Here is a 22,012-nt window from a genome sequence, read left to right as displayed (position 1 = left end):
TTAGGGTGCACTACCTACTGCTTCATAGCTAAATGCACCTTGTACGGTTCTACACTGCCATTTCCCCCAACCTTTCCATCTCCCGCCTCCTCGTAGAATCGATCAATCCTCTCCTTGTACAGGTCCAAAGAAGGCGCCCGCTGCACTGTTCCCTTCCCGGCCCTTCTTAATGGAACCTCAGGATCAGTCACCAGAACATGACTCCGCGCAATGCGACAATCTTCGGGATACATCTCGTTCGCCTCTCCTACGGCAGGCCAGATCCGCTCGACAAACTCCTCTCGCGATACGGTATCGTCTGCGGGCTCCACTAGTAATAACATCTGGTATCGGCCGGACCCGACCATCAGTGCAGCTGCGACGTCAGGCCGTCGAGAGATATGCTGCTCGGATTTGATGGGGTTGCTCATCAGTCCCGAAGCGGCATTGATCATATCGTCCGCCCGGCCTCGATACAGCCAAAGGCCTGGATCAGTCGGATGCGGGCTGAAGAGATCTTTCGTGCGGTATTCCATAAGTTCAGGAAAGAGATGAAACACCGGCTGTATCGTGCGCTCATCGCTATTCCTAACCAGAGTCGCTCCAAACATGTCCGTAATAGCAGTCGGCCGGAACTTCATATTCACCACCGGATGAAGTTGGATGTACTTCACATCCGCCGGCTTCCAGCCCTCCAGGGGTCGGATCAGGGGATACGGAGACGTCTCGGTCGACCCATTGAAGCCAGCGATGTTGACGCCGCGGGAGATCCAGGCGTTGACGCAGGCTTCGCTGACGTCGCCGCCGCCGTAGGTGACCATGCTGATGCTCTTGGTCACCGAATTCAGCATCTCGTCGCTCTTGGAGATCTGCTCCGCAAACGGGGCCGGTAGGTTCAGGACATCAATATCGACCAACTTGAGCGCTTCGACGATTCCTTGAGCCGTTGGGGGGACGCCTGCGAGAGGTATGACGTTTGTTTTCTGGTTGACGAGCGAGTCCATGAGGGTTATGAACATTGCACCGGCCTGTTTTGTCGTCAGAATGCAGCTTTTGTACGTAGCTTCGGGGCGGTTGGACTTACGTGAAAGAATGGAAAGGGTGTGAAGCATCGGCTTTTCCGTAAAAAGTTGACGGTGTTCTCACAGCCCGGGGGAGGTGGTTCTTGTGCCCACGCACTGTAGGCGGCTGCATAGGCATGCGTCCAGGTAATGAGCTTCGGCGTGCCGGTCGTGCCTGAAGTGTGCACCATCACGAGGGGCTCGTCCTTGGCGGATGCGAATGTTTTGGGATAGGGGAAATGCGAGGATTGTCTTTCCAAAAGCTCGAACGTCGTTGGGACGTGTATGATTTCGGGTTTCTGGGATGCACCTTCGAGGATGGTATGGACTGTAGGCGAATACGGTGGCGCTGGTGTCAGGACGTACTTGAAGCGTGTGATCTCCAGCAAAGCGGCATGGTCTTCTTTGGTATTGCGAGGAGACAGCGAGACAAGGGTATGCCCAGCCTTAACACACGCCAAAGTGTAGATAGGATATCCAATGTCGTTGGCCCCGACATGCGCCAGCACCTGGCGCTCTGCATTCTGGCCCAGCTTTTCAGTGAGTAACCAGGCTGCAAGGTTCACAGCACTTGCTAGATCGCGATACGCCACCCTTCGATACCCCTCGGAGTATGAAGTGTAGGATTTCGGAATGAATGCAAAGTCGCCATGTGGCTTGATGCTTGCCAGTCCATCCACGATATTGGGTAGTAGCTGTTTGGGGATGCTTGAGGCAGTCGGTGGCTGACTAGCACCTTCCGTGAACTGTAGGAAAGCCATACTGGAGAAACAAAGCTGAAAGTGTCGAGGGGAGTGTTTTCCGTCTGTTCCGGGTGGTCGTACTCGTACAAAAACGTGAACGAAGAACCCTATGCAAATCGTAACCTTTACTCAAGATGGATTAATGGCCATCCAAACAAGCTTGAATCCAAAAAGAAGGAAGGATCCTTTCGAGGAACGGGTGACGTCTATTCGAGGACGCAGCCTTGCGTCGATTGCCTATTTAGTTCAAAGATCGTCGTCGGACTTTCCCCGATGCTCTCCTAGGGTTATGTGGAATCACTTCTTACGCGTAAACTAAGTTAAGCTTGAGGTCTGCATGGTAAGCACCTTCAACGTTTTGTAATAAGTCATGCGAAGACTGCAGACACGTGCTATCCTGTTTCTGTTCACGAAGCCTTCAAGGTCGTTGCTCAAAATGTGAGCAGACTGGAGCTCTGCATATCATCCTGAGGAAACTCTGCAGACTTTCTAGGTTCACCACAACCACCTCGTCCAAGCCAAATGATCAATCAAGCCAAAGACCTCATCGCAGCCAACCCCTGCTCTGCCGTCACCGTCCTGCCCAGCAACCACCCCACACCAACCATCTGGTCGGCCACGGCTTTATTGCTCACATCCATACCCGGCATGAAAGCCGCATGTGCGTGCGGACATCCAGGATACAGGTCAATCTTCGTCGGAACACCAGCTTCCTTCAACATCTCCTCCCAGATCAGGCCGTCGTCACGCAGTGGGTCCCGGCCGTCGACTTGGATGTACGCTGGAGGCTGTTGTGCCAGTGGGGCTTTGGTGTATACTGGGAACCGCCAGGGGGAGGCTGGATCTTCCTGTAGAAGGATAGTCAGTACGGGGTTGTAAATGAATGTATGACTTCGAAACTACCCCTGTATACCCAGCAATTATCCGCAACGCATCCGTGGGCGAAATCGGATCTTCCTTGTTTTGCTCGTTCGCCAAAAAATAAGGTTGATACTTCTCCGGACAACCCTCCTTATTCATCAGGGACGGAACGTTGAGAAACTGCCCAGTAATGGGATTCGTGAGCTGGTGCTCAATGGCGTGTGTCGCAACTGCAGAGGCGCAGGTTCCACCGGCAGAAATGCCGCTGACGATGAAGCCGAGTTTGGGGTCCGCTCCGAGTTCAGTGGCGTGCGAGTCGAGCCATGCAACTGAGTCCCATGCGTCGTATTGGCTTGTGGGGAATTTGTGTTCTGGTGCTAGACAATATGCCTGTAAGAATCAGGAGTTAGCGTCGCGGAATCGTTGGGGCGGATGAGAGAGCTGTCTCGATGCGACTCCTCTACAAACGTTTCTCGAGGAAGACTCGATGGTAAGCTGCAAGACTGGCGGCACCCTTTCTCCAACGATCAACTTACAGGACAGACAACTGTCGCACCGAACAGCCTAGTCCAAGCACGAGCAAACGGCGTACCTTGGTCTACACTTCCAGTAATAAATCCACCACCGAAGAAGAAGACAATAAGCGGACTGCCAGCAGAAGGAGGATGTCTCGGCCGGTGGATCTTAATGGTACTCTGGAAACCGTCTCTCATAGGGATGGTTCTTGTTTCTTCTATGATCCCGGCTTCGGGCGGTTCCAGCATTGCACGTCCTTCTTCGCTGAGCACTATGCGGAGGGAAGGCTGTTAGCTACGTCTGTTGCAAAGGGAAAGGTTTTCAAGATTTTACCAAAGCTATCCATTCTCTCCCGGAAACTGTCGACGGTCAGCTGCGAGAAAGTCTTCTGACGCTTGCTTTTGCTCACCCTTTCAAATCACCCCAATCCATCGGCGGACTCGGGTTAGCCTTCGCGAACTGGGGCGTGGAAGTCAGCAGAGTGATTCAGGGACAAGAGCAAGGGACTCGATACTTCTAGGACTTCTGGATGAATCTCAGTCGTCTTCCTCAAAGTCTCAGCGTCTAACAACATCTTGGCGAAAATTCAGTTCTGTTCTCGTAGACTAGGAACGAAAGGCGATGTTGCAATTGCGGGCAAGATTTACTAGACGAGTAAAAATCGGTCGCTGACTCGACGAGTCTCGATGCTTGGACCTTATAACACGAAGAACCGATAGTAAGTTGCTATCTCACGAGTGATATGTAGTCTCAATTATCCCAGCCTTGTCGATGAGAAAGCAAACTAAATCCGGGAAACTAGATCCAGTAAGATATTCCAAAATCTAGAGCATGTACCGCGGGTTTTCGGGCTTCGCTGTCTATCCGTGATCCGTACAGCACCGTCTAGCCTGTTCCAAAGACCTTTTACTCTGACAACTGCAAAACAAAGGATGGAACAAGCCCAATTCGTGCGAAGATTGGTCCTTGATCGAAACTTAGTAGAGCTAGCCCTCTAGCACTAGAAGTCCGCCGCTTTCCGCTGTGTCCCTATTCTGCGCCCGGTATAGAATTTTTTAGGGCAAGCTCATAGCTTGTATATGTATCACTTTCTATGACTCCGTCCATATACAGCACCCGATGGTAATGTGGTGGTTTGGATTGAAAGTACGGCCCATCACTGACGACGAGACTCCGCTCTCGGCTCCGTACGTGCGATGCTGTGTGGGCGTGTAGCACCTTATAAGACTCAACTCCTTCAGCATCATGTCAAATACCTGCACCTCTTAACTTTCCTATCTCCACCACCATCCCTCAAAATGGCCGCGGACCCATGGACTCAACCCCATACCCTCCCCAACCTGACCCCCAAAGAAGGCATCCTCGACGCCATCAACCGCATAACCTGGGGCCTCGACCTACACGACCGCGCGCTCTTCAAATCCGCCTTCAGCACCCAAGGCACCCCCAAACTGCACTTCCCCTTCCGCCAACTGGACCTCTCCGGGCGCGACGAAATCTCGACGAAGTTCTTCAACGGCGTCAAATATCACGAGACGGATCACCAGATCAGCAATGTCCGCATTAGTTATGAGGCCGGGAGGAAGGAGGCGAGGGTGTGGGCGATGGGCCAGAATCAGCATCATAATAAGGGGGAGGCGCTGAAGACGAGGGTTGAGGGGCGGATGACGGGTGCGAGGTATGTGTTTGATGTTGTGGAGGATAGTGATGAGGTTTGGAGGGTGATGGAGTGGTGGGTGGAGATAACGTGGGAAGGTGGCGATCCGAGTGTCGTTGGGAAGGTGGAGTAGATGGACTGGAGTTCTGGCTTGAGTACCGGCTCAATGTCTGAAGTAAAAGCCTCGTTCGTGTTGGACCATCACACAATCCATTCTTGCTCACGCGGGGATCTCCGATGTTGCATGATTTCCATTGACCTTCGTCTTCGATGCCGCAAGTTCTCTGTTGAGACGCTCTTCCCGACTCTCACTGTTTGGATCGAAATATGCTGCTCGAAGATTCAGTCATGTACCTCGCTATACGTAGCTCACTCATGTTTCACGACTTACGCTTTTCCCCAAACACAGTCGTTCTAATGCCTTTGCGGGAACCTGCTGTGTAGAAGCCCGGAATTACTCGATGGACGGTACATCTGACGGACAGCCATTAGCATCTGCTTGCGAATTGATCAAGACCGATGCCTCACCTGTTGTCCCACATTGCTACACTGCCAACTTCCCATTTCCAACGTACGGCGTGATCGTCTGCAGAATGAAGATGATGTTCAAAGAATTGCAGCAGATAGTCTAGAGCCCGAAATTAGAACCAATCTCCCACAGCGAAGCCTACCATCGCACTTACCTGATTCTTTCTTCTTCAATTCCGCGAACCCGGTGACGAATCCCAAATTTACGTTCAGAGCTTTCAGTGCAGAGACAGGATGGGTTCGTACGGCAGGATGATGTGTGTCTTTGGAACGCAGTCGACCAGTCAGCTCGCATCTTGGATGTTGCTAATAGGCCATTGATAGCAAAGCGCAGAAGCGTCAACTGCCAACATACCAATTGGCGGTCGATTTGGACCAGCACCCCAGAGGTCTAAGATCGTGTCGTACTGCAATCGTGAGGTATGTACAGCATGTAGACCATCCACATGCTTCTTCATGGCATCGCTGAGAGCGTCGTAAAGGCCATACTGGGACAGCCACGCCGTGTCGCCGCCAACTGGTGGGTGCTGTTCGAAGTTGACATCAGTACTCTTTCAGACGCTGTCTGAGCAGTAGAAGAATCGATGCAGGCATTTCGGCCCCCAAGCTAGAGGTCTAAGCTCTGTCTTCCTCTTCTTCACTATCACTATAGAGATGAACATACTAACCTCTTCCATTCGTAGCATTGAATACGAAGGTGGATTGATCTCAAACGACGTATCTGCGTGGAAGTCCCCAGAAGGCCACGGCGTGTAATTAGCGATCTGCCGATGGTCTTGAGTGCTTCCTTTGATGACCACATGCTTCTGGTCTTTCTGTGCCGGATGTCTGTCGAGAATGCCAAAATGCTGGAAGAGCTCAACCTGCTTCTCGGTCGTCAGGTCTTGATCTCGGAAGAAGACGACACCTCGCTCAGTGACCAGGAGAGCGAGTTCGTCGAGCTGCTTAGAATCTAGCTGAGACAGCTGGACGTTCTCGAGGACTGAGCCAATTGATTCTGCGAGATCGATCTTCCTGGCGACTTTGAGCAGAGCTTCCTTGTTGGGATCTGCGAACGATGCCCGGTCCTTGTCGACTTCCAAATGCTGTCGGATTTGCTCTGGCGGCACATGGTTGGCGATCTTGGAGTTGAATGCTGGATGGAGGGTAACGGGATAGCCAGAGTCCGGTGAGATATGTTTGTAAGCTTCGAGGTGTGCCATGCTTGATAAATAGTCAATTGGTATAGGTGTTTCAACTTTCACACAAAGATTGATAGATAGGAAGTATAGAAGACAGGTCGACCGTCAATAGACAGTTCCTCAACAAATTTGTGAGATTACTTATCGGGTTGATCTGACCACTTATGGTGGAGTACACTTGTATTATGTCTTCGCGTCTTGGCCGTGATTGATGCCAACTTGACAGAACATTGGTGGCACACACAGTTCGCCGCATCTTACGCGAAGGCGTGATGAATGCAGGTTATGGTACAAGAGCAAGGACAGCTCGGTGGTAAAGGAGGAGTTGAGATCCTACAAGATCCGGGGCAGGTAGGCCGACGTCCAGCGGCCCGAGCCTTGCTAGCGTTCCCGTTCAATCGTCAGCAAAGAAAAGGGGATAACAGAAGGGCAGTAACAACAAAATTCACTTACATCCAAGTTGTCACATGCGTAGAAGTCGCTAATCCAGCCTCGCTTCGCGTGGTTCGCGTAATGTGACCGCCCAGAACTGGGTACGAGCGGTGGCTCGTTCAAGAATCGTGTCATGCAAGTCTCGATATGCTACCGAAAAATGATACTTGCTGTTGAACCATCAATCAGCATTTGAGGAAACAAATGCAATCCACCGCATGTTGTGAAGACAGAGACGAACACATCTGCCGTCCAAGCCCCGTGGGCCGTGGAGATATGGAGAGGATCCTAACACGCCTTGATAAGGTTTCGCAAACCCTTCGGACTTCCGGTCAACAAGACCACCCCTCACGGAACATCCGAGGTTTCCTCCAAGTGTAAATCTCGAGACCGTCGTCTCCACATCGTCGTGACTCCTTCTGACTGCTACACCGCGAGGAGACAATCCCTGACATGGACAATCCTGCTTCATCCGAAGACACGGGCGGTGCAAGCCAGCCGAATCGGGCCCAGAAGCGGAGAAGAGTTGAGGTCGCCCGTAGGAGCACCAACGCCTGCCATCGCTGCAAGGCCAAGAAGTTGAAGTGCCACTTCGATGCCACGCAAGCGCAGGGTTCATGTGCGGCGTGTAGAAAGGCGGACGCAGGTATATCTTCCTATTGTTGCGGATGAGGCGATCGCTGATGGTTCCATGAAGAATGTGTCTTTGATATTGCTCCAGATGGTGTTCCACGAGGCTCAGCGTGAAGCTTACCCTGGCTGCACTGTGCTTGGACATTGTTAACGGAGTGCTTTAGTTACATTGCCGTGCTTGAAGATCGAATAAACACATTGGAGGGAGACTTACATGTTGCAAGGAACGAAGTTGCTGACTTGCGACGTGGGAACAGTCACATCGGCCATCAAATTTCGGTCTGTTGGATCTGTCCTCGACACACATTGAACTAATGAAGCCTAGCCTAACCCCAGCCATTCTTACCAACGACCTACCAAGGAGGGTCGCCGAGTGTTGGATAATGTGGCAGCGCGCCGAAGGACCACCAAAGCATCATCTGCTGCGACCGACATCACGATATTCAATCTACTGGAAAAGGGGCGGGTTGTGGCAGAATCAGAGACTGGCGCCTTGCCAGATCTTCCTTCACAAGCCGTAGCGAATCAGTTATTCGAAGCGGTACGTCTTCATTTCAATTGCACCCGCGAAACGAGCTTACTTCTCATCACAGGTATACCGGCATACACAGCCACGCTACTGTGTGGGTCACACCAGGGACGAAGCTGTATTTGCACTAACCACTTGATTTATATGTAGATTGTAGACTGGAATCAAGTTCGCTCCTGGCACGAGGCACGGGAGCATCTTTGTTCTGTCTTGCCGGATGAGACGCCAGGGTCAGAAATAGGTCAGTCTGAAATGCTTTCGAGGCTTCGTTGTCTCTTTTCGGCTGACGCAGGCCGCAGGTGCATACTTTGTGTGGATGACCTTCGCCATCGGTGCTCGATTCACTCGGAACCCCGAGCATCCCCCAAAGGCGAGAGACAGAGGCTCCTCCTGACACAACGGTGTGCTGACCTTCGTTAGGCTTACTACGCTCGTGCCCTCAGGCATCTCCACGCTGCCCTTGCGCCCCAAGATTTGACATCTGTTCAAGCTTTGTTGATCCTGGTTCAATATTGCTTCCGTGCATATGTGAGTAGTGAATCCTGCCAACGCTTGGTTCCGCTAATTGACCATCTCGGGCAGGGTGGGCCGTCAGTATGGTGAGTTGACCTCTCCAAACTGCGGGGCTACGTCTTAATCTGACCATTCAGGCATATTGTTGGAGCAGCAACTCGACTCTGCATTGAACTTGGATATCACCGCCAGAAGAACGCAGACGACTCTGATCCCCTTGAAGCCGAGCTTCAGAAGAGGACATTCTGGTGCGCCTATGCGTTTGATCGACTTGTCTCGATCGTATCAAATCGGCCTTTCAGCATTCACGACCAGGATATCGATGTCAATGTGGGTCATTCGGAAGGCACTTGCGGCTTGCTTTGCTTATGTGTTTTGTAGATACCGATTGACATCGACATTGAATGTACTGACATCAGCAAGATCCGTGAGCTTCAGGCCCAGCAGGTTGAATGTAGGCGATACTGGGGCCCGGAGACTACTTCGGTAAGCCTTGATCTTGGTATTTGCGTGGGAAGAATGTTTCTGACCCAAGGCATAGATGAGCTCGTGTTTGCATAATTTGCACATGTACCGACTAAGATCAAAGATTCTGTAAGTGGAGCATTACCCTCTGTGTCTAGACGAGCTAATGTACCTAGAACACAGTTCCACGGGCCCCACGCCGTCGCACCGTCTTTCGATGTTGTTGTCGACCTTTTGGCAGAGCTTGATACTTGGAAAGAGCAAGCGCCACCAACAGAAGAATCTTCAGGCACTCTGACATTGCCAAACGAGCAAGTTCAAGCAGCATATCTCCGAGCAATGATCAACCTAATGCGACCTGTGCTCAGTCGTCCCTCGATTGATCCAAATCTCTTGCATCATTTCGCAGCCCTATCTGCCGATGCGTGCGAGGTGAGCCAAATGTCTTTCTCCACTGCGTCTTCTGCTGACTGCTACGAGAATGCAAAAACGCTTAGCATTTGCTTCAACCATCAAGCCTCGCCGATTCAGGTTCATACGAGCTTCCACTGTGGCATAACATTGTTACAATGTTTGGCAGTGCAACCGACGGTCTTGCCCCTGAGGCGAACACTCAAAGCCATCAGCGCATGTTCCTCTGCTTTGTCTGTATACACGCGCAGCTTGGCTCCGGCGGCACCGTTCTTGCAGCTTTTTGACAAGCTCTGTGACTTGTTCCTCAGCAGGAATGACCAATCGGACGGAGGCTTGCCAATTGACGAACTCCGCAACATACTACAGAAAGTCGTGAGCAGTGACCCTTCCGAGACATCAGAGTATGTTGCAGCAACCACGGTCGTCATATTACACCAGCAACTGATAGTTCACCACAGAATCCTGTACTCCATCCACGATGATCAGATGCCGAACGGGGCTCTCAATGCTCTTCCTCAGACTACCGGCACTGATGATTCGGTGAGTAGATTCAACGTGATGTCAATCCAAGTCGGAAGACTAATGCTTGTTAGATACTCTTGGACGACAACATGTGGAACGCAGATTTCCTGGCTGCTCTCAATTCTTACGATCTGCCTGCATCTTTCGAGCATCTCGTGGAAACACTTCCTCACTGGTCATGACCCTTATTAAGACACGCTCAGCCGGCGTGATTCTCAGGCGGGCTGATTGTCCAACACTACAGTGTCTATCGAATGCCATACAAGCCGTCGTACGCTGGACCATATGAAAGACTGGCAATATCAGACCCGTTTATGTACCCTGAGCTTCTCAGTGACTTCCCTTAGCTCCGCATCTGCACTTTCCAGGTGTCTTTCCTTCGACTCCACCCAAAGACAATTGGCTACAACCTTCTGCCTACTACTCGTCAACAACCGCTTGACCTGTTCTGGACCAACGCTGCCAAAACTCGAGCTTTGCTGGATGTACTCGGCAGGATCCAGTGCTGCCCTCAATTCCTGTTCGCTCATCCCGAGGCCAGTCACTCCCATCTGCTCTGCGGCCGCCTGCAGCATTTCGATCGTGACATCGGCTCTAGATATTCTGTTTTCCAGGCTGTTTTTCACCAACCGCGCTACAACGCCGTGAGCTGTGCGATAACTCACCCCATGGTTGAGCAAAAGCGTGTTGGCGAGGAAATTAGTCGTAACCCAGGTGTTCTTCAGCAACGCCTCGCAACGACTTCGATTCACCACCATCAGATTCAAGATCTCAGAGGTCAATTGCAGCATTGCCGAGGTCTTGTTGCACGCATCACCAAGGATCCCAAGACTTCGGTTCGCAGTGTCTCCCGTCCCCTCGTTGCGAAACGTGGCCAACGCAGTGGCAACCCAACCGGCGGCGTCTTGGGCCACTTTCTTGACAATTTCCAACGCGAATGGGTTCTTCTTCTGGGGAAAGATGCTGCTGGTACCGCAGTGGCAGTCGTCTATCTCGACCACACCAAACTCCGTGGAGCTGAAGACGTGCAGATCGGTGCAGAGATCGTTGAGGATGGTCATGATCATGGCGAGCGTGCATGCCATCTCAATCTGGTAGTACGCATCTCTGCCTCTCCTCGAGTTGTCCAGGATCTGTGAGAAGCCCAGCAGAGACGCCGTGCGATGCCGATTCGTGGGCAGGTTCGTTCCGGAGAGTCCAACTGCACCCAAAGGGCAGCGATCGATTCGGTCGTACACCTGCGTGAGCTGGTCGAAAGCGTCTTCAAGTCGATCTTCGAAAGCCAGCAAGTAATGGCCGAAGTTGGCCGGTTGTGCTTGCTGCAAGTGCGTGTAGCTAATTGTTGGGACGTCCTTGTGTCGCTCAGCAACATCTGCTAACGTGGCCAGCAATTCGGTAAGGCGGTGTGCAACCTCGAGCGCGCTGTCACGATCTGCTACGCGGCGTACTGTAGCACCCTGGTCGAGTCGACTGCGTGCTATGGAAAGCCGGCCGGCGGTATCTTCGCCTATATGTGTGGCCAAGACTCTTTCTATTTGCAGCACGATGCTGCCGTATCCGGGCTTGGAAGCGAACTTCGATGGACCCGCGGCCTTCAACTGGTCGATGACGCCGAGGATGGCGCCTGCTTGGGATTCTGTGATCAGACCCTGCTCTGCGAGCATCACTGCATGGGCTTCGTCGACTCGAAGGACGGAGGCCAGATTCTTCACCTCCCAGTCCAGCTGTGGCTGCTCCTTGTGCTTTTGCACGAGTGCACTCATCGGCTTTGCGAGCCGGCCGGCAGAGAATGAGTCGTTACTGGAGCCGTTCTGGACATGATTCCCATTATGGTTGCTTTCGAGTTTGTGGAAAGTTCCCACATGGTCGTTGGTGTACGGCTTGCTTTCTGCGTGCAAAGTGTCCATGGCTGACGGAGTCGAGGTCTATGTTATGCTGATTCTGAGCGTCAATTGAGTATGGGATTCGTCTAGAGATGGATTAAGAAATTGATGGCTTCAACTATATATCGTTCGTCCTCCGAATCTGAAACGGCTGGCATTTGCTATTGACATCTTGGTCGAGGCGCGAGACTTTTGCTACGTCTCGGAAGCCCGAACGACATAGGGGCAGGGATGATGTCGGCAGCCATACTATACACCAAAGCTGGAAAGCAATCGTTCTCGGATGGTTCACGGACTACACAACACCGCTGCGGAATAGGATCCAAAGACATCGACTACATTACCGACTTAGGACAACGTCGCGAGGCTTCGGGACAGCCGAGAAGACACGGAAGTCCGTGCTGATCATTTCTCCTTCTGATAAGACAACCTTTCGCTCGCGGCACCCAAGAGCTGATGTGAGGAGACTGATACTTTTCTCAGCTTCTTCGACAACGTGGCCGGCACGCGGGGATAGTTGAACTCACTGTGGTATTAAAGTATGGGCCATCTCAGCGAAATGTCGTTATCACGCCCTTGACGACCTCAGCCATTGTCAGCCTTGCATCAGTCGCGCAGCTCGGATCGAATCAAGAAGCGAGATGCATTCTCTGCAAGCGAAGATCAACAAGACATTCACCGAGTCCGCCCTCGCACAGTATGGAAGAAACATCCGGTCGTCACCACGACAGTTATTCCTCAACCGCCACTTGACCTTCACGGCGCTCTTCTACGCCACGGGAGCGATTCCCCAGACATGGGACCAAGGCTCTTCTAGCACGATTGCAAATCTGACTTCCTTCCAACATCACTTTGGGATCAGCTCTGGTACCAATGCCAGTGCTATCAAGAACTTCATCTCTTTCTTCTATATCGGTGCTGCAGTGGGTGAGTTTGGTGTCTGCCAGTACAGACCTTCGATGAAGAGGTGGCTAACATCGCGAAGGCGCTTTCCTGTGCTTCTTCATTAATGACAGAATCGGTCGGCTTTGGTCCCTTCGACTCTACATGCTCGTGTGGATTGTCGGTCAGATGACTGCTGTTGGCGCTCCAAGAGGAACCTCAGGCTTGTACGCCGCTAGGATCATCTCCGGAATGGGCATGGGCGCGCTCTGCTCGACTGCAAACATGTCGCTGGCTGAGATCGTGAGTCCAAAAAGTCTTTGTGGCTTTGACCAACAGGGGTAATACTAACTCATCGCTCGCACGCCAGGCTCCAGCAGAGATCAGAGGTCTACTCGTGTCCTGGTACGCCGTCGCCATGGGGGTGGCTTTGGTGTGCTCGAATTTCTGTGTCCTCGGCGTGTACCTCCACGTTGCACCAATTAGGCTTCAATATCAGATCGTCTGGTTCGCTCCCTGCATCTGTCTGTTTGTCTGGATCATCGCTAGCTTTTGGGCTTGCGAATCCCCTCGATGTGAGTCTCCCCTCATCAAGTCGCTCCTGCAATTCGCTGATCGAAGACAACTTGATAGGGCTCTTCCTAACGGACAGACCAGATCAGGCTGTCAATGCTTTGGTCCAACTTCGAAGCTTGCCAGCTGATCACCCTCGTGTACAATTTGAGATCGAAGAGATCAAAGAATCGGTCAGGAAACAGACGCAATTCCAGCCTGCTAACAGCCGCACACCTGGATTGTGGTTCATCGTCAAAGATGCATTCACTGTAAGCCGAATTACAAGCAGACACACACTATCGCTCCTATCTACCGCTACCACACCCATTTGTGCCACTCGACGGTCTACTGACACCTGAGCAACAGGTGCCCGCCAACCTCCGACGTTTCCAACAGGTCTTCGTCTTCTACATCCTGCAAGCAATCACCGGAGCGAACTCAATCACATCTTATCTAGTTCCGTAAGTTGCCCACGATGTCGTTCTCAAAACACGGTATTGACAACTGCGGGTAAGAATCTTGGCCATCATTGGCGACACCGGAGGCACTGCTCGCCACATCTTCATTAGTGGCATGTATGGAGTGGCAAAGCTTTGTTTCGCGCGTACGTACAGCGGTCGTTAGGGGCAAGTCTTGATCATGATTGCTAATAGCGTCTCAGTCATTTCGAGCTTCTTCTTGATTGATGCTTTGGGCAGACGGAAGTCCCTCTTCATCGGAGCTACTACACAGATGATTACAGACATCTATATTGGCGTTTTTGTAAGCACAAACTCGAGATGTAAACTTGAGCTTTACACGCTCATCATTTCTAGATCAAAGTTCAGCAGTCCCAAAGCGTCTCTCACGGAGCATCCGAAGGCGCTATTGCAATGGTGAGTCCGCTGTTTATGTCAGGCCAATGTCTTGCTCAAATTGTTCCTAGATCTTCATCCATGCATTCGGATACGCTGTTGGTATGTTAGACCAGATCTAACCTCGTGAGATCTCAACTAACTTGAGTTCGAACAGGTCTTCTTGTGCTCCCGTAAGACAATCGCCCTTGGGCATATGTATCTTCTAATGCGCGACCTGGCTGACCTCTGCAGGTACCTGTTCGGCGGAGAAATCTGGCCAAACCATCTCCGATCGTTCGGCTCCAGTGTAACCCAAGTCTTCCACTGGCTCCTCCACTACGCCATGAGCTACGCAACTCCATCCCTACTTGAAGCAACAGACAACTGGTACGTACAGTCTCAAGGCCTCTGTACTGGAAGGGATGTGGTGGCTGATCTTGCGATCTTCACAGGGGAGCATTCATCTTCTTCGCCGCTTGGTGTGCCGTGACGATCCTCTATGTCTTTCTGTTCGTGCCAGAGACAGCGGGCATTTCAGTCGAAGAGCTGGACGAGCTGTTCCAAGGGTCTTGGTTCAATGCCTATCGACGCAAGAGCCGTCCGAAGACGAGCGTCGTTCTGGATGGGGAAGATGGTGATGATGTAAGGTGAGCTCGAAATGAACCGGCGCGTTGCAGCTGTAGCTAACGCGGTTAAAGGGACAAGGAGAAGGCGGTAGTGTCGTTCATCGAGTGAGCAAGCTTTCGAGCCGTGAATAGAGGTTCCGGAACCTGTCAGATCTCGCTGTGCGTGAATACTCTTGCTATGTATGCTCTCGAGCTTTACGACGAACGATGTGCCATTTGGTCTAGACTTGCGTCCCTACAGGCCAGTAGTGGTCACCACCATGTTCCTCTCAAGGCTATATCTTCCAGATCAAGTCCTGCCAGCGACTCATCGGATCCTCGGGCGGATGATCGTCCTGTTGTATATCCATGTAGCCCGCCCCTCCCCACGCCTTGGGAATGACACAGACTGCCCGACCTACACACGCACATCAGTCGGAGTCTCGATTGTTAGGACCCAATTCTGTCGACCTACCGTTCAGATTTGTGTCAGAAGACAATTGCATGACCGCCGTGGCGGCGTCTCGGATATCGGCGAGGTCGACGCCAACGTCTTTGAAATGTTGGTAGAACTCGGGTGGGTTGATCGCGGCGGGAATGAACCTGAAAGACCAGACGTCAGCTACTAGACTATCGTCGTGCGAGATGAGCGTCACACCAAGGAGCCAAAAGGTTAACACGCATATTGTCCTTCGGCATGGTCGTCCTCAAAGACCTAAACAGGCCCCTAACCCCAAACTTAGCAGCATTGTACTGCGGCGACCCCGGCTTGTCCAAATATCCCGCAATGCTCGACGTCAAAATCAGGCAGCGGTCCCTACCCTGGGGTTGTTTGGCCAGGTAGTGCAGCGCCAGCTTCGCCGTGTACGTCGCACCGATCAAGTCCACATTCAATATAGCCAGGCTGGGCTCAGCAGGGTCGCCACTCTCCGTGAGCTTGTCGTCGATGAGGACATCATGTCCCGCCTTGCCGGCATTGGCGATGACGATATCGATGGTCTTGGAAGGCGATTTCTCCAGCGCGGTCTTGAACAGATGCAGCTGATCCGCCCACTTCAAGACGTCGCAGGGGACGAACTGGACTTTGTCGAAGCCCAGTTCGGAGACCAAGGCGTTGCCCTTCTCGGCAGATCTCGCGGCGAAGGTCACGAAGGCGCCGTGTTTGACATACGCGCGCATGAAGGCCTCGCCGAGACCTGTCGTTGCTCCGGTGATGATCACGCTCTTGCCGGCGAGCTTGCTTGCATCGTACTTTCCTGGTGAGGCTTGGAATAGGACTTTGCCGCTGAAGTCGGTTGTTGGAGCCATGATAGTCGATTGGAGGTCGGGGAGGGTCTGAGCAGTTTCTGGCCAAGCTGCGAGAACTTCCAACTTATATGCTGGTAGAGGCACTGCATTGTGCTAAACCACATGTGCTATGATTACCTGAGCGTACCGCGCCAGTGCCGTCTTTCTGTCTTTTCATCAATAAGCTTGTTCAACAAGCATGTCCTTGAAGACGGCAGTGAAGATGCTCCAGGTCGGCTTTGTCATGATGCAGCTGCAGGTAGCGAAAAGGCTCCGAGAGAATGCAGACGACGAGGATTCCGAAACCTTTTCAACTGAAACATCGACCAGCCGATGTACAGGTGATACTGGAACTGGTGGAGGATGTTCACGGCTTGATCCGTCACATTCGTGCCTGTATTGTGTAATTCATTCTTTGAAAGTCGAAGTAAGTGTACAAGAAAAGTATCCCAGAACTCACTGTTCCCTCTCTTACCTCTCAAACTCATAAACCAACCTCGTCTCCGCCCTGCGGCCATTCCGCTCCTCGCTTCCCTTCTCCACCCCCAATGTAACAACCCTCCTCACAAACCGCTTCCCACCCTCCACCAACCAAACCTCTCTCTTTAACCACCCCTGGCTTTTACACTCCACCTCAACCTCAAAGAACTCTGCTGATCTTGCCAGCCCATCTGTCAAATACCCGACACCCTCCTTGTGTTCGAAATCAGTACCTTGGATCCAGCGACATTTACTCCTCGTTCCTTCCGTCGCGCTCTCCCACCAATCGCTCCAGGTGCCAAGTCGTTGAGGTGGATACCAGCGTTGTGTGAAGGCCGGGATTGAAGAGGAGGTGTGTTGCTTGACGAAGATCTGAGAGGGATAGTGCGATTGAGTGATTTGAAGACGGAGTGGAGATGCAATGATCTCTTTGCGAACGTCTGATGAGAAGCCTTGAATTTCGAGAGCGGGTGGAATTCCAGTGGACAGAGACTTGGACATAACCCACGAGCCATTGAGATCGCGGAGGCTTTTGTTCGCAGCGCGTGGTCGGGATTTGGGTGGAGATATTCTGGATGGCATACTGGAGTCTCGTGATGCGGAAGACTTTGCGGAGGGCGTCGAAGGAGGTGAGTCGTCGAACTGGGCAAAGTCGGGCTCTTCAGGGAGAGCACTTGCACGAGTGCTGTACATCGTCGTCGCGGTAGGCTTTCCATCTGTCTTTTCGAAGTCCATGTTCGCGGAGCTATTCACGTACAAAAGAGGGCATCGAAGAGTTGCAGAAGTGGTTCGGGATTTGTGAAATCCAGGCGCAGATCTTTGGCTGCCTTACCTGACGGAGGCGACCTTTGAAAGCATATTAGATTGCGATCCATTGGTACTGTTACTGACCATCGTAAGCCAGACGGCATCTCGAGCTCGGTAGTCGATCCACCTGAATCACAGAAGACATCATCACTCTTAGCTTCCTAACTCCGGCCCTCGCCTCGGCCAAGCCCTGTACGGTAGGCGGCGACCCCAGACACAATTTCCCCAGCGCCATGCTGAAATCAGAACACAGAAAGCCATTTTTCCGCCGACGGAGTGCCGTGAATGCTCATCTTGCAACCGATACGGTAACCCCAAGATCTCGCAGGATGCACGTGGCGTTCCAACCGCTTGGTACGCTAAACCTTAACCTTCTTATGACCATTTGTGTTTGGGCCGGTCTCTTCGTTTTCTGCTCCAGCCGCTTCCTCGTCGTCGTCGTCCTCTTCGTCGTCGATGACGGGTCGCTTCCTCTTGGGTGCACTCGCATCAGCCGAGGTATTGACATCCCCCATTTCAACGTCGCTCTTCTCCTTGGCCTTAACCTTGTCGATCATCTCAGAGTACGCTTCAAGTACGCTATCAAGCGCGCTTTCAAGCTTCTCAACTCGCTCCGTATGCTCGACTTGCTTCAGTTGATCGGCATTGAAGATGTACAGGCGCTGCTTGACGTAGAGTCTCCAGAAAAAGTATGCCTTGTCGTGGGCATTGGTTGACTTTTCCTTCTTCGTCAATCTGCTGCGTGAGCGATTGTCGATGAACGACAGAGTATGCATCTCGACCAACCGATCGAATTGACGTTGCATAATCTTCGTATCTCGCATCACCTGCTTTCGCACTTCAGCCGGTACGATCAACTCTGTAGGAATGTTCACATCCATCCTCATCTTGTCTTCAGGAATGTCCGTGTTGATGCGCAGTGCGGCAAACTCTGGTACGTTTTGTCGCAGGTAGAGAAGATCGCAGAAGTCACGGAGGTCGTCGAATCTCTCGTTGGGATCTTCCACAGTGAACTCGCGCACGTTAGGTGGGGCAGTCAAGTGCTTGTACATGGTGTTGTACAGCTCTTGTCCGTGACCAGCACCATGGAATGGTGGTAGCACCAAGAACTGCGACAGGCGCTCACGGCTCGGCAGATCGAGCGGCGAGTCGAAATCGGGAGGATTTGCGAGTTCGTTGGTTTTACCGTCCGGCGGTGGCATGAAGAATTCGAGTGGTTGCGAGCTTGGCGAGAAGTCGTCGAACTGGACAGTTTTGAGCCGATCGGGGAAGGTGAAGCTGCGATATGATGTGCCATAGCCGACGAAGCTGTAGGGCGATACCTTGTCGGAGGGGTTTTGATCGACTTCGTAGACTAAGAAGACCTTCCATCTGGCTGCAGTCCAGCTTTGTTCCAGTTCCAGTAGCGATCCACCGTCGATGAACATCGGAATGAGTATCTGCACGTTCTGTACCAGCTTCTTTGCCCGCTCGTCTGATAGACTTGCGCACCACGTCTCGTATGTCTTCCCTTCTCGTTTGTAGGTGTGGATCTTCTCTCCAGGTGGCTGGAAATCTGCTGCGTCGTCCTCCGATTTCTTGCTCTTGAAGGCAGACTGGGGAAGAAAGTCTCTCAGCGCCTCTATTATGTCGGTAGGCCGGACCTCTCCTTGCGCCTCAAAGATCTTGCCATAGCTGAACTTCAACTCAGGCTCCAAATCATGTGCTCGGAAGGTCAAGTCGATGGAAAGGTCTTGATAGCCGAAGATGGCCTCTTCGTCGCCAAACATGGAGTATGTGTACTCTGGCTTGAACGAAGCTGTGACGGCGCCATCACCGCGGACAAGCTGGACCGTGAAGCATTCGTTGCTGTTGCTGGACCATTCGTTGACTTGCGCCTCGATCTCTTGAGTGAGCTCGTCGTCGTCCTCGACAGTGACGGAATCGGAGGTGCGCGGCATCGTGGGTTCGAGTGTCAACGGACGGAGATGGTTGTGGATGTGGTGAAAGTGGTGATGGATGATGAAGCTGTTTGTGCTGGAGCTGTCTTAAAGTTGTCTTCACGTGAAGCCGACGAGTGACGCGACAAGCCGCGACGCGCGAAAGTGGCGTTACGGCTGAAACAGTGGCTAGTGCGAAGCTTATTTGACGTCAGGGTCCAGCAATGTTCTTCGACCGGGAAGGAGCTGCCACATTTCATTCACTTACTCACGACTTTCACGAGATCACGGGCCACACAGAACGCGGACGGCGGCAGCAGCGATGAAGCGATGACGCGATAGTAGAGCGCTCTTTGGATAGAACCTCGACGACTAGGATCTTACGCGCTCACGGCTTAGCAAGATGTGGCTTCTTTTATTGCTGTGCCTGGTCATGGGAACTGCGTACGTTCAGATGCCAATGACTCGAAGAAACTATACTGATCGCGTCGCAGCTCTTTTCTCGCCGGCATCCTTCCTCTATCTCTCTCGCTTTCGCCGCGCCAGCTACGCCTCATCACAGCGCTGGGAACAGGCGTCCTTGTAGGGACATCGTTGATTGTAATAATACCAGAGGGGGTGGAAACGCTGTATACTTCAAGTGGGAGTGGACATGGTCACGATAAAAGAGCGGTGTCTCTAACGGCAAAGATGCCAAGTTTGCAAGGGGAAGCATTGCCCATTGCCCACGGACATCCCTCAGGACATTCGATAGTCGCTGTACGGTCACCATTGGAGTACGATGATACAGATACCACATTCAGAACTGGGCCAGATGATGGCTTCTACACTTCCGACGACTCGGATAAACTGGGCCATGACGGACACGGCATGCCGATAGATCACGATGACCTTGGACAGGATTCTGCAAGCGACGACGAAGATGACAGGGAAAGCCATGACCCGCATGCATGGATTGGCATATCTCTGATCTTGGGCTTCATCCTCATGTACCTCATCGACACACTCCCTCAACACGCCACCACGCCATCCAAGCCACAGCGATTTCAGATCAGCTTGAACCAGTTCAGTTTCAACCGTTCATCCTCGACGTCGAATGAAAATGCCGAACAACCTGCTGCAGACACGTTCGCTACATCGGACACGGCTTCCCACCCCCAAGGCTCTACTGGACGACCCAGTTCCACGACTGTGGGCCTGGTCATCCATGCCGCTGCAGACGGCATCGCTCTCGGAGCCTCATCCACCAACTCGAACAGCAAGCTAAGCTTTATCATCTTCATCGCACTGATGATCCACAAAGCGCCAGCAGCTTTCGGCTTGACGTCCGTCTTGCTCAAACAAGGCCTGTCCAAGCGAATGGCAAGAGCACATCTCATCGTCTTCTCGCTGGCCGCCCCCATTGGAGCCATCCTGACTTACGCCGCCGTGCATCTCTTCGGCTTCTCGTCCGCATCCCTCAGCAACAACACTAGCACGGAGTTCGCCACTGGTGTTCTCCTCCTTTTCTCTGGCGGGACCTTCCTCTACGTGGCCATGCATACCATGCAGGAGACCGGGGCTGGGGAACACTCGCACGGTGAAGGGCAAGCCATGAACGGCTACGCTGGCGTTCCCATGGACGATCCATACTCTTCGCATGCGCCAACCGCACCCAAACCGCAAGGGCCGGCGTTGGTGGACACGTTGGTCACTGTTGGTGGCATGTTACTGCCGCTCCTCACGCAGTTTGGGCATGGACATTAGAGCAGTCGTGTAGACCTTCACACAAGTAATTGGATCTTTGCATAATCTACACGCGTCCGCAAGCAATTCCATTTGTTCTACTCGTGCGAAAAGGCATACCAACATCGTTGGGGCCACAAACGTGACGAACCAGCGCCCTGAACAACCTTCTTTCGACTCCACCATTTTCTCGGACGTAACTCCGACTCAAAACTGTGCGTTCGCCATCTACGGAAAATTTTCCATGCCCTCGCCGAAAGCACCATGCTTCTCGTATGTGCGTCTATATGTACGTCGAGCAGCTGCTCTCTCCTGCTGCTACTGCTACTTTGAATTTGCCCAGCCCCTGAGACCCCGGCTGAAGGATTCTCGTCCTCGCAGGCAGGCTTCTCGACGTAAGAGCAAATTGTAGGACGCACGCCGGCTACTTCTTCGTCGGTGAAGTGCGTATGTAGTGGTCGCGATAGGTATGGTGATGAAGGTCCCGGAGAGGTCTCTGCTGCTTTGTTAGATGACGACGCGTACGTACGTCCTCGGGCAGGATTAATCTGTTTGGCAAGCTCATTATTCTATTGTGATGGATGAGGGAAAAGCGCTTCTGCGCGTGGCATTCATCGACTCTGGCTGCTGCGAGACTACATGGTATTGTCCTGCTCATGGTCTTGGAGGCACGCCTTCGTTCGCGCGGTGGGTGGGGAGTCGGTTTGTAATTTCGAGCAGTTGTGCTTCAAGGAAGCCAAGTCGATGAAGCAGCACAATCCGGGAAGAGCTGGTGAGTGAAGACGAGCAGGACCAGTGGACGATGGTATATCTCGGCCTCGCACATGGCGCAAAGATGCTACGGTGTAGGTGAAGGAACAGTGGTGCCCTGGTCCCGTCCCGCTGGTGACCATGCTTGCGTGGGAGATTTCTTCGCTTACCGCGAAATTCGACGCACTCGGTGCTCGTCTCCGTCTCCGCAGGCGTGCGCTTTCACTCGTCGCAATCGATGCTTACCAC

General features: G+C 52.5%; 11 protein-coding genes across 11 annotated transcripts; 4 read left to right on the top strand and 7 right to left on the bottom strand.

Moving 5' to 3' along the window:
* Nucleotides 1-14: 14 nt before the first annotated feature.
* Nucleotides 15-1,801, bottom strand: M409DRAFT_24229 (uncharacterized protein; the record flags this gene model as incomplete). The annotated part of the gene is made up of 2 exons (XM_033807142.1): nt 15-1,007; nt 1,064-1,801. The coding sequence occupies 2 exons, from the start codon at nt 1,799-1,801 to the stop codon at nt 15-17; spliced, it is 1,731 nt and encodes a 576-aa protein (XP_033666268.1).
* Nucleotides 1,802-2,313: 512 nt separating this feature from the next.
* M409DRAFT_24228 (uncharacterized protein) lies at nt 2,314-3,734 on the bottom strand (the record flags this gene model as incomplete). Its single annotated transcript, XM_033807141.1, has 6 exons — nt 2,314-2,631; nt 2,687-3,034; nt 3,181-3,431; nt 3,494-3,519; nt 3,570-3,619; nt 3,675-3,734. The coding sequence occupies 6 exons, from the start codon at nt 3,732-3,734 to the stop codon at nt 2,314-2,316; spliced, it is 1,053 nt and encodes a 350-aa protein (XP_033666267.1).
* Nucleotides 3,735-4,458: 724 nt separating this feature from the next.
* M409DRAFT_24227 (uncharacterized protein) lies at nt 4,459-4,950 on the top strand (the record flags this gene model as incomplete). The annotated part of the gene is made up of 1 exon (XM_033807140.1): nt 4,459-4,950. One exon carries the CDS (start codon nt 4,459-4,461, stop codon nt 4,948-4,950), a length of 492 nt encoding a protein of 163 aa, XP_033666266.1.
* Nucleotides 4,951-5,037: 87 nt separating this feature from the next.
* Nucleotides 5,038-6,547, bottom strand: M409DRAFT_24226 (uncharacterized protein; the record flags this gene model as incomplete). Its single annotated transcript, XM_033807139.1, has 6 exons — nt 5,038-5,147; nt 5,209-5,291; nt 5,346-5,445; nt 5,501-5,608; nt 5,701-5,872; nt 6,014-6,547. 6 exons carry the CDS (start codon nt 6,545-6,547, stop codon nt 5,038-5,040), a joined length of 1,107 nt encoding a protein of 368 aa, XP_033666265.1.
* Nucleotides 6,548-7,411: 864 nt separating this feature from the next.
* M409DRAFT_24225 (uncharacterized protein) lies at nt 7,412-10,216 on the top strand (the record flags this gene model as incomplete). Its single annotated transcript, XM_033807138.1, has 13 exons — nt 7,412-7,604; nt 7,656-7,701; nt 7,756-7,870; nt 7,917-8,132; nt 8,541-8,648; nt 8,703-8,719; nt 8,771-8,963; nt 9,015-9,119; nt 9,175-9,227; nt 9,275-9,530; nt 9,579-9,913; nt 9,971-10,052; nt 10,106-10,216. The coding sequence occupies 13 exons, from the start codon at nt 7,412-7,414 to the stop codon at nt 10,214-10,216; spliced, it is 1,830 nt and encodes a 609-aa protein (XP_033666264.1).
* A 120-nt stretch (nt 10,217-10,336) lies between these two features.
* On the bottom strand, nt 10,337-11,797 carry M409DRAFT_36908 (uncharacterized protein; the record flags this gene model as incomplete). The annotated part of the gene is made up of 1 exon (XM_033810636.1): nt 10,337-11,797. The coding sequence occupies one exon, from the start codon at nt 11,795-11,797 to the stop codon at nt 10,337-10,339; it is 1,461 nt and encodes a 486-aa protein (XP_033666263.1).
* A 761-nt stretch (nt 11,798-12,558) lies between these two features.
* Nucleotides 12,559-14,841, top strand: M409DRAFT_36910 (uncharacterized protein; the record flags this gene model as incomplete). Its single annotated transcript, XM_033810637.1, has 11 exons — nt 12,559-12,844; nt 12,903-13,102; nt 13,170-13,374; nt 13,433-13,623; nt 13,721-13,815; nt 13,870-13,958; nt 14,016-14,116; nt 14,170-14,229; nt 14,280-14,314; nt 14,443-14,577; nt 14,643-14,841. The coding sequence occupies 11 exons, from the start codon at nt 12,559-12,561 to the stop codon at nt 14,839-14,841; spliced, it is 1,596 nt and encodes a 531-aa protein (XP_033666262.1).
* A 250-nt stretch (nt 14,842-15,091) lies between these two features.
* Nucleotides 15,092-16,103, bottom strand: M409DRAFT_67227 (uncharacterized protein; the record flags this gene model as incomplete). The annotated part of the gene is made up of 3 exons (XM_033817314.1): nt 15,092-15,213; nt 15,271-15,398; nt 15,454-16,103. The coding sequence occupies 3 exons, from the start codon at nt 16,101-16,103 to the stop codon at nt 15,092-15,094; spliced, it is 900 nt and encodes a 299-aa protein (XP_033666261.1).
* Nucleotides 16,104-16,553: 450 nt separating this feature from the next.
* On the bottom strand, nt 16,554-17,297 carry M409DRAFT_24221 (uncharacterized protein; the record flags this gene model as incomplete). The annotated part of the gene is made up of 1 exon (XM_033807137.1): nt 16,554-17,297. One exon carries the CDS (start codon nt 17,295-17,297, stop codon nt 16,554-16,556), a length of 744 nt encoding a protein of 247 aa, XP_033666260.1.
* Nucleotides 17,298-17,728: 431 nt separating this feature from the next.
* On the bottom strand, nt 17,729-19,309 carry M409DRAFT_24220 (uncharacterized protein; the record flags this gene model as incomplete). The annotated part of the gene is made up of 1 exon (XM_033807136.1): nt 17,729-19,309. The coding sequence occupies one exon, from the start codon at nt 19,307-19,309 to the stop codon at nt 17,729-17,731; it is 1,581 nt and encodes a 526-aa protein (XP_033666259.1).
* A 382-nt stretch (nt 19,310-19,691) lies between these two features.
* Nucleotides 19,692-21,034, top strand: M409DRAFT_55781 (uncharacterized protein; the record flags this gene model as incomplete). The annotated part of the gene is made up of 2 exons (XM_033813096.1): nt 19,692-19,732; nt 19,783-21,034. The coding sequence occupies 2 exons, from the start codon at nt 19,692-19,694 to the stop codon at nt 21,032-21,034; spliced, it is 1,293 nt and encodes a 430-aa protein (XP_033666258.1).
* Between the last annotated feature and the right edge of the window lie 978 nt (nt 21,035-22,012).

The sequence above is a fragment of the Zasmidium cellare genome (genome assembly GCF_010093935.1).
Source record: "Zasmidium cellare ATCC 36951 unplaced genomic scaffold M409scaffold_22, whole genome shotgun sequence".
Lineage (NCBI taxonomy): Eukaryota > Fungi > Ascomycota > Dothideomycetes > Mycosphaerellales > Mycosphaerellaceae > Zasmidium > Zasmidium cellare.
The sequence above is the reverse complement of the archived record's forward strand: the minus strand, read 5'-3'. Positions and strand labels throughout refer to the sequence as shown.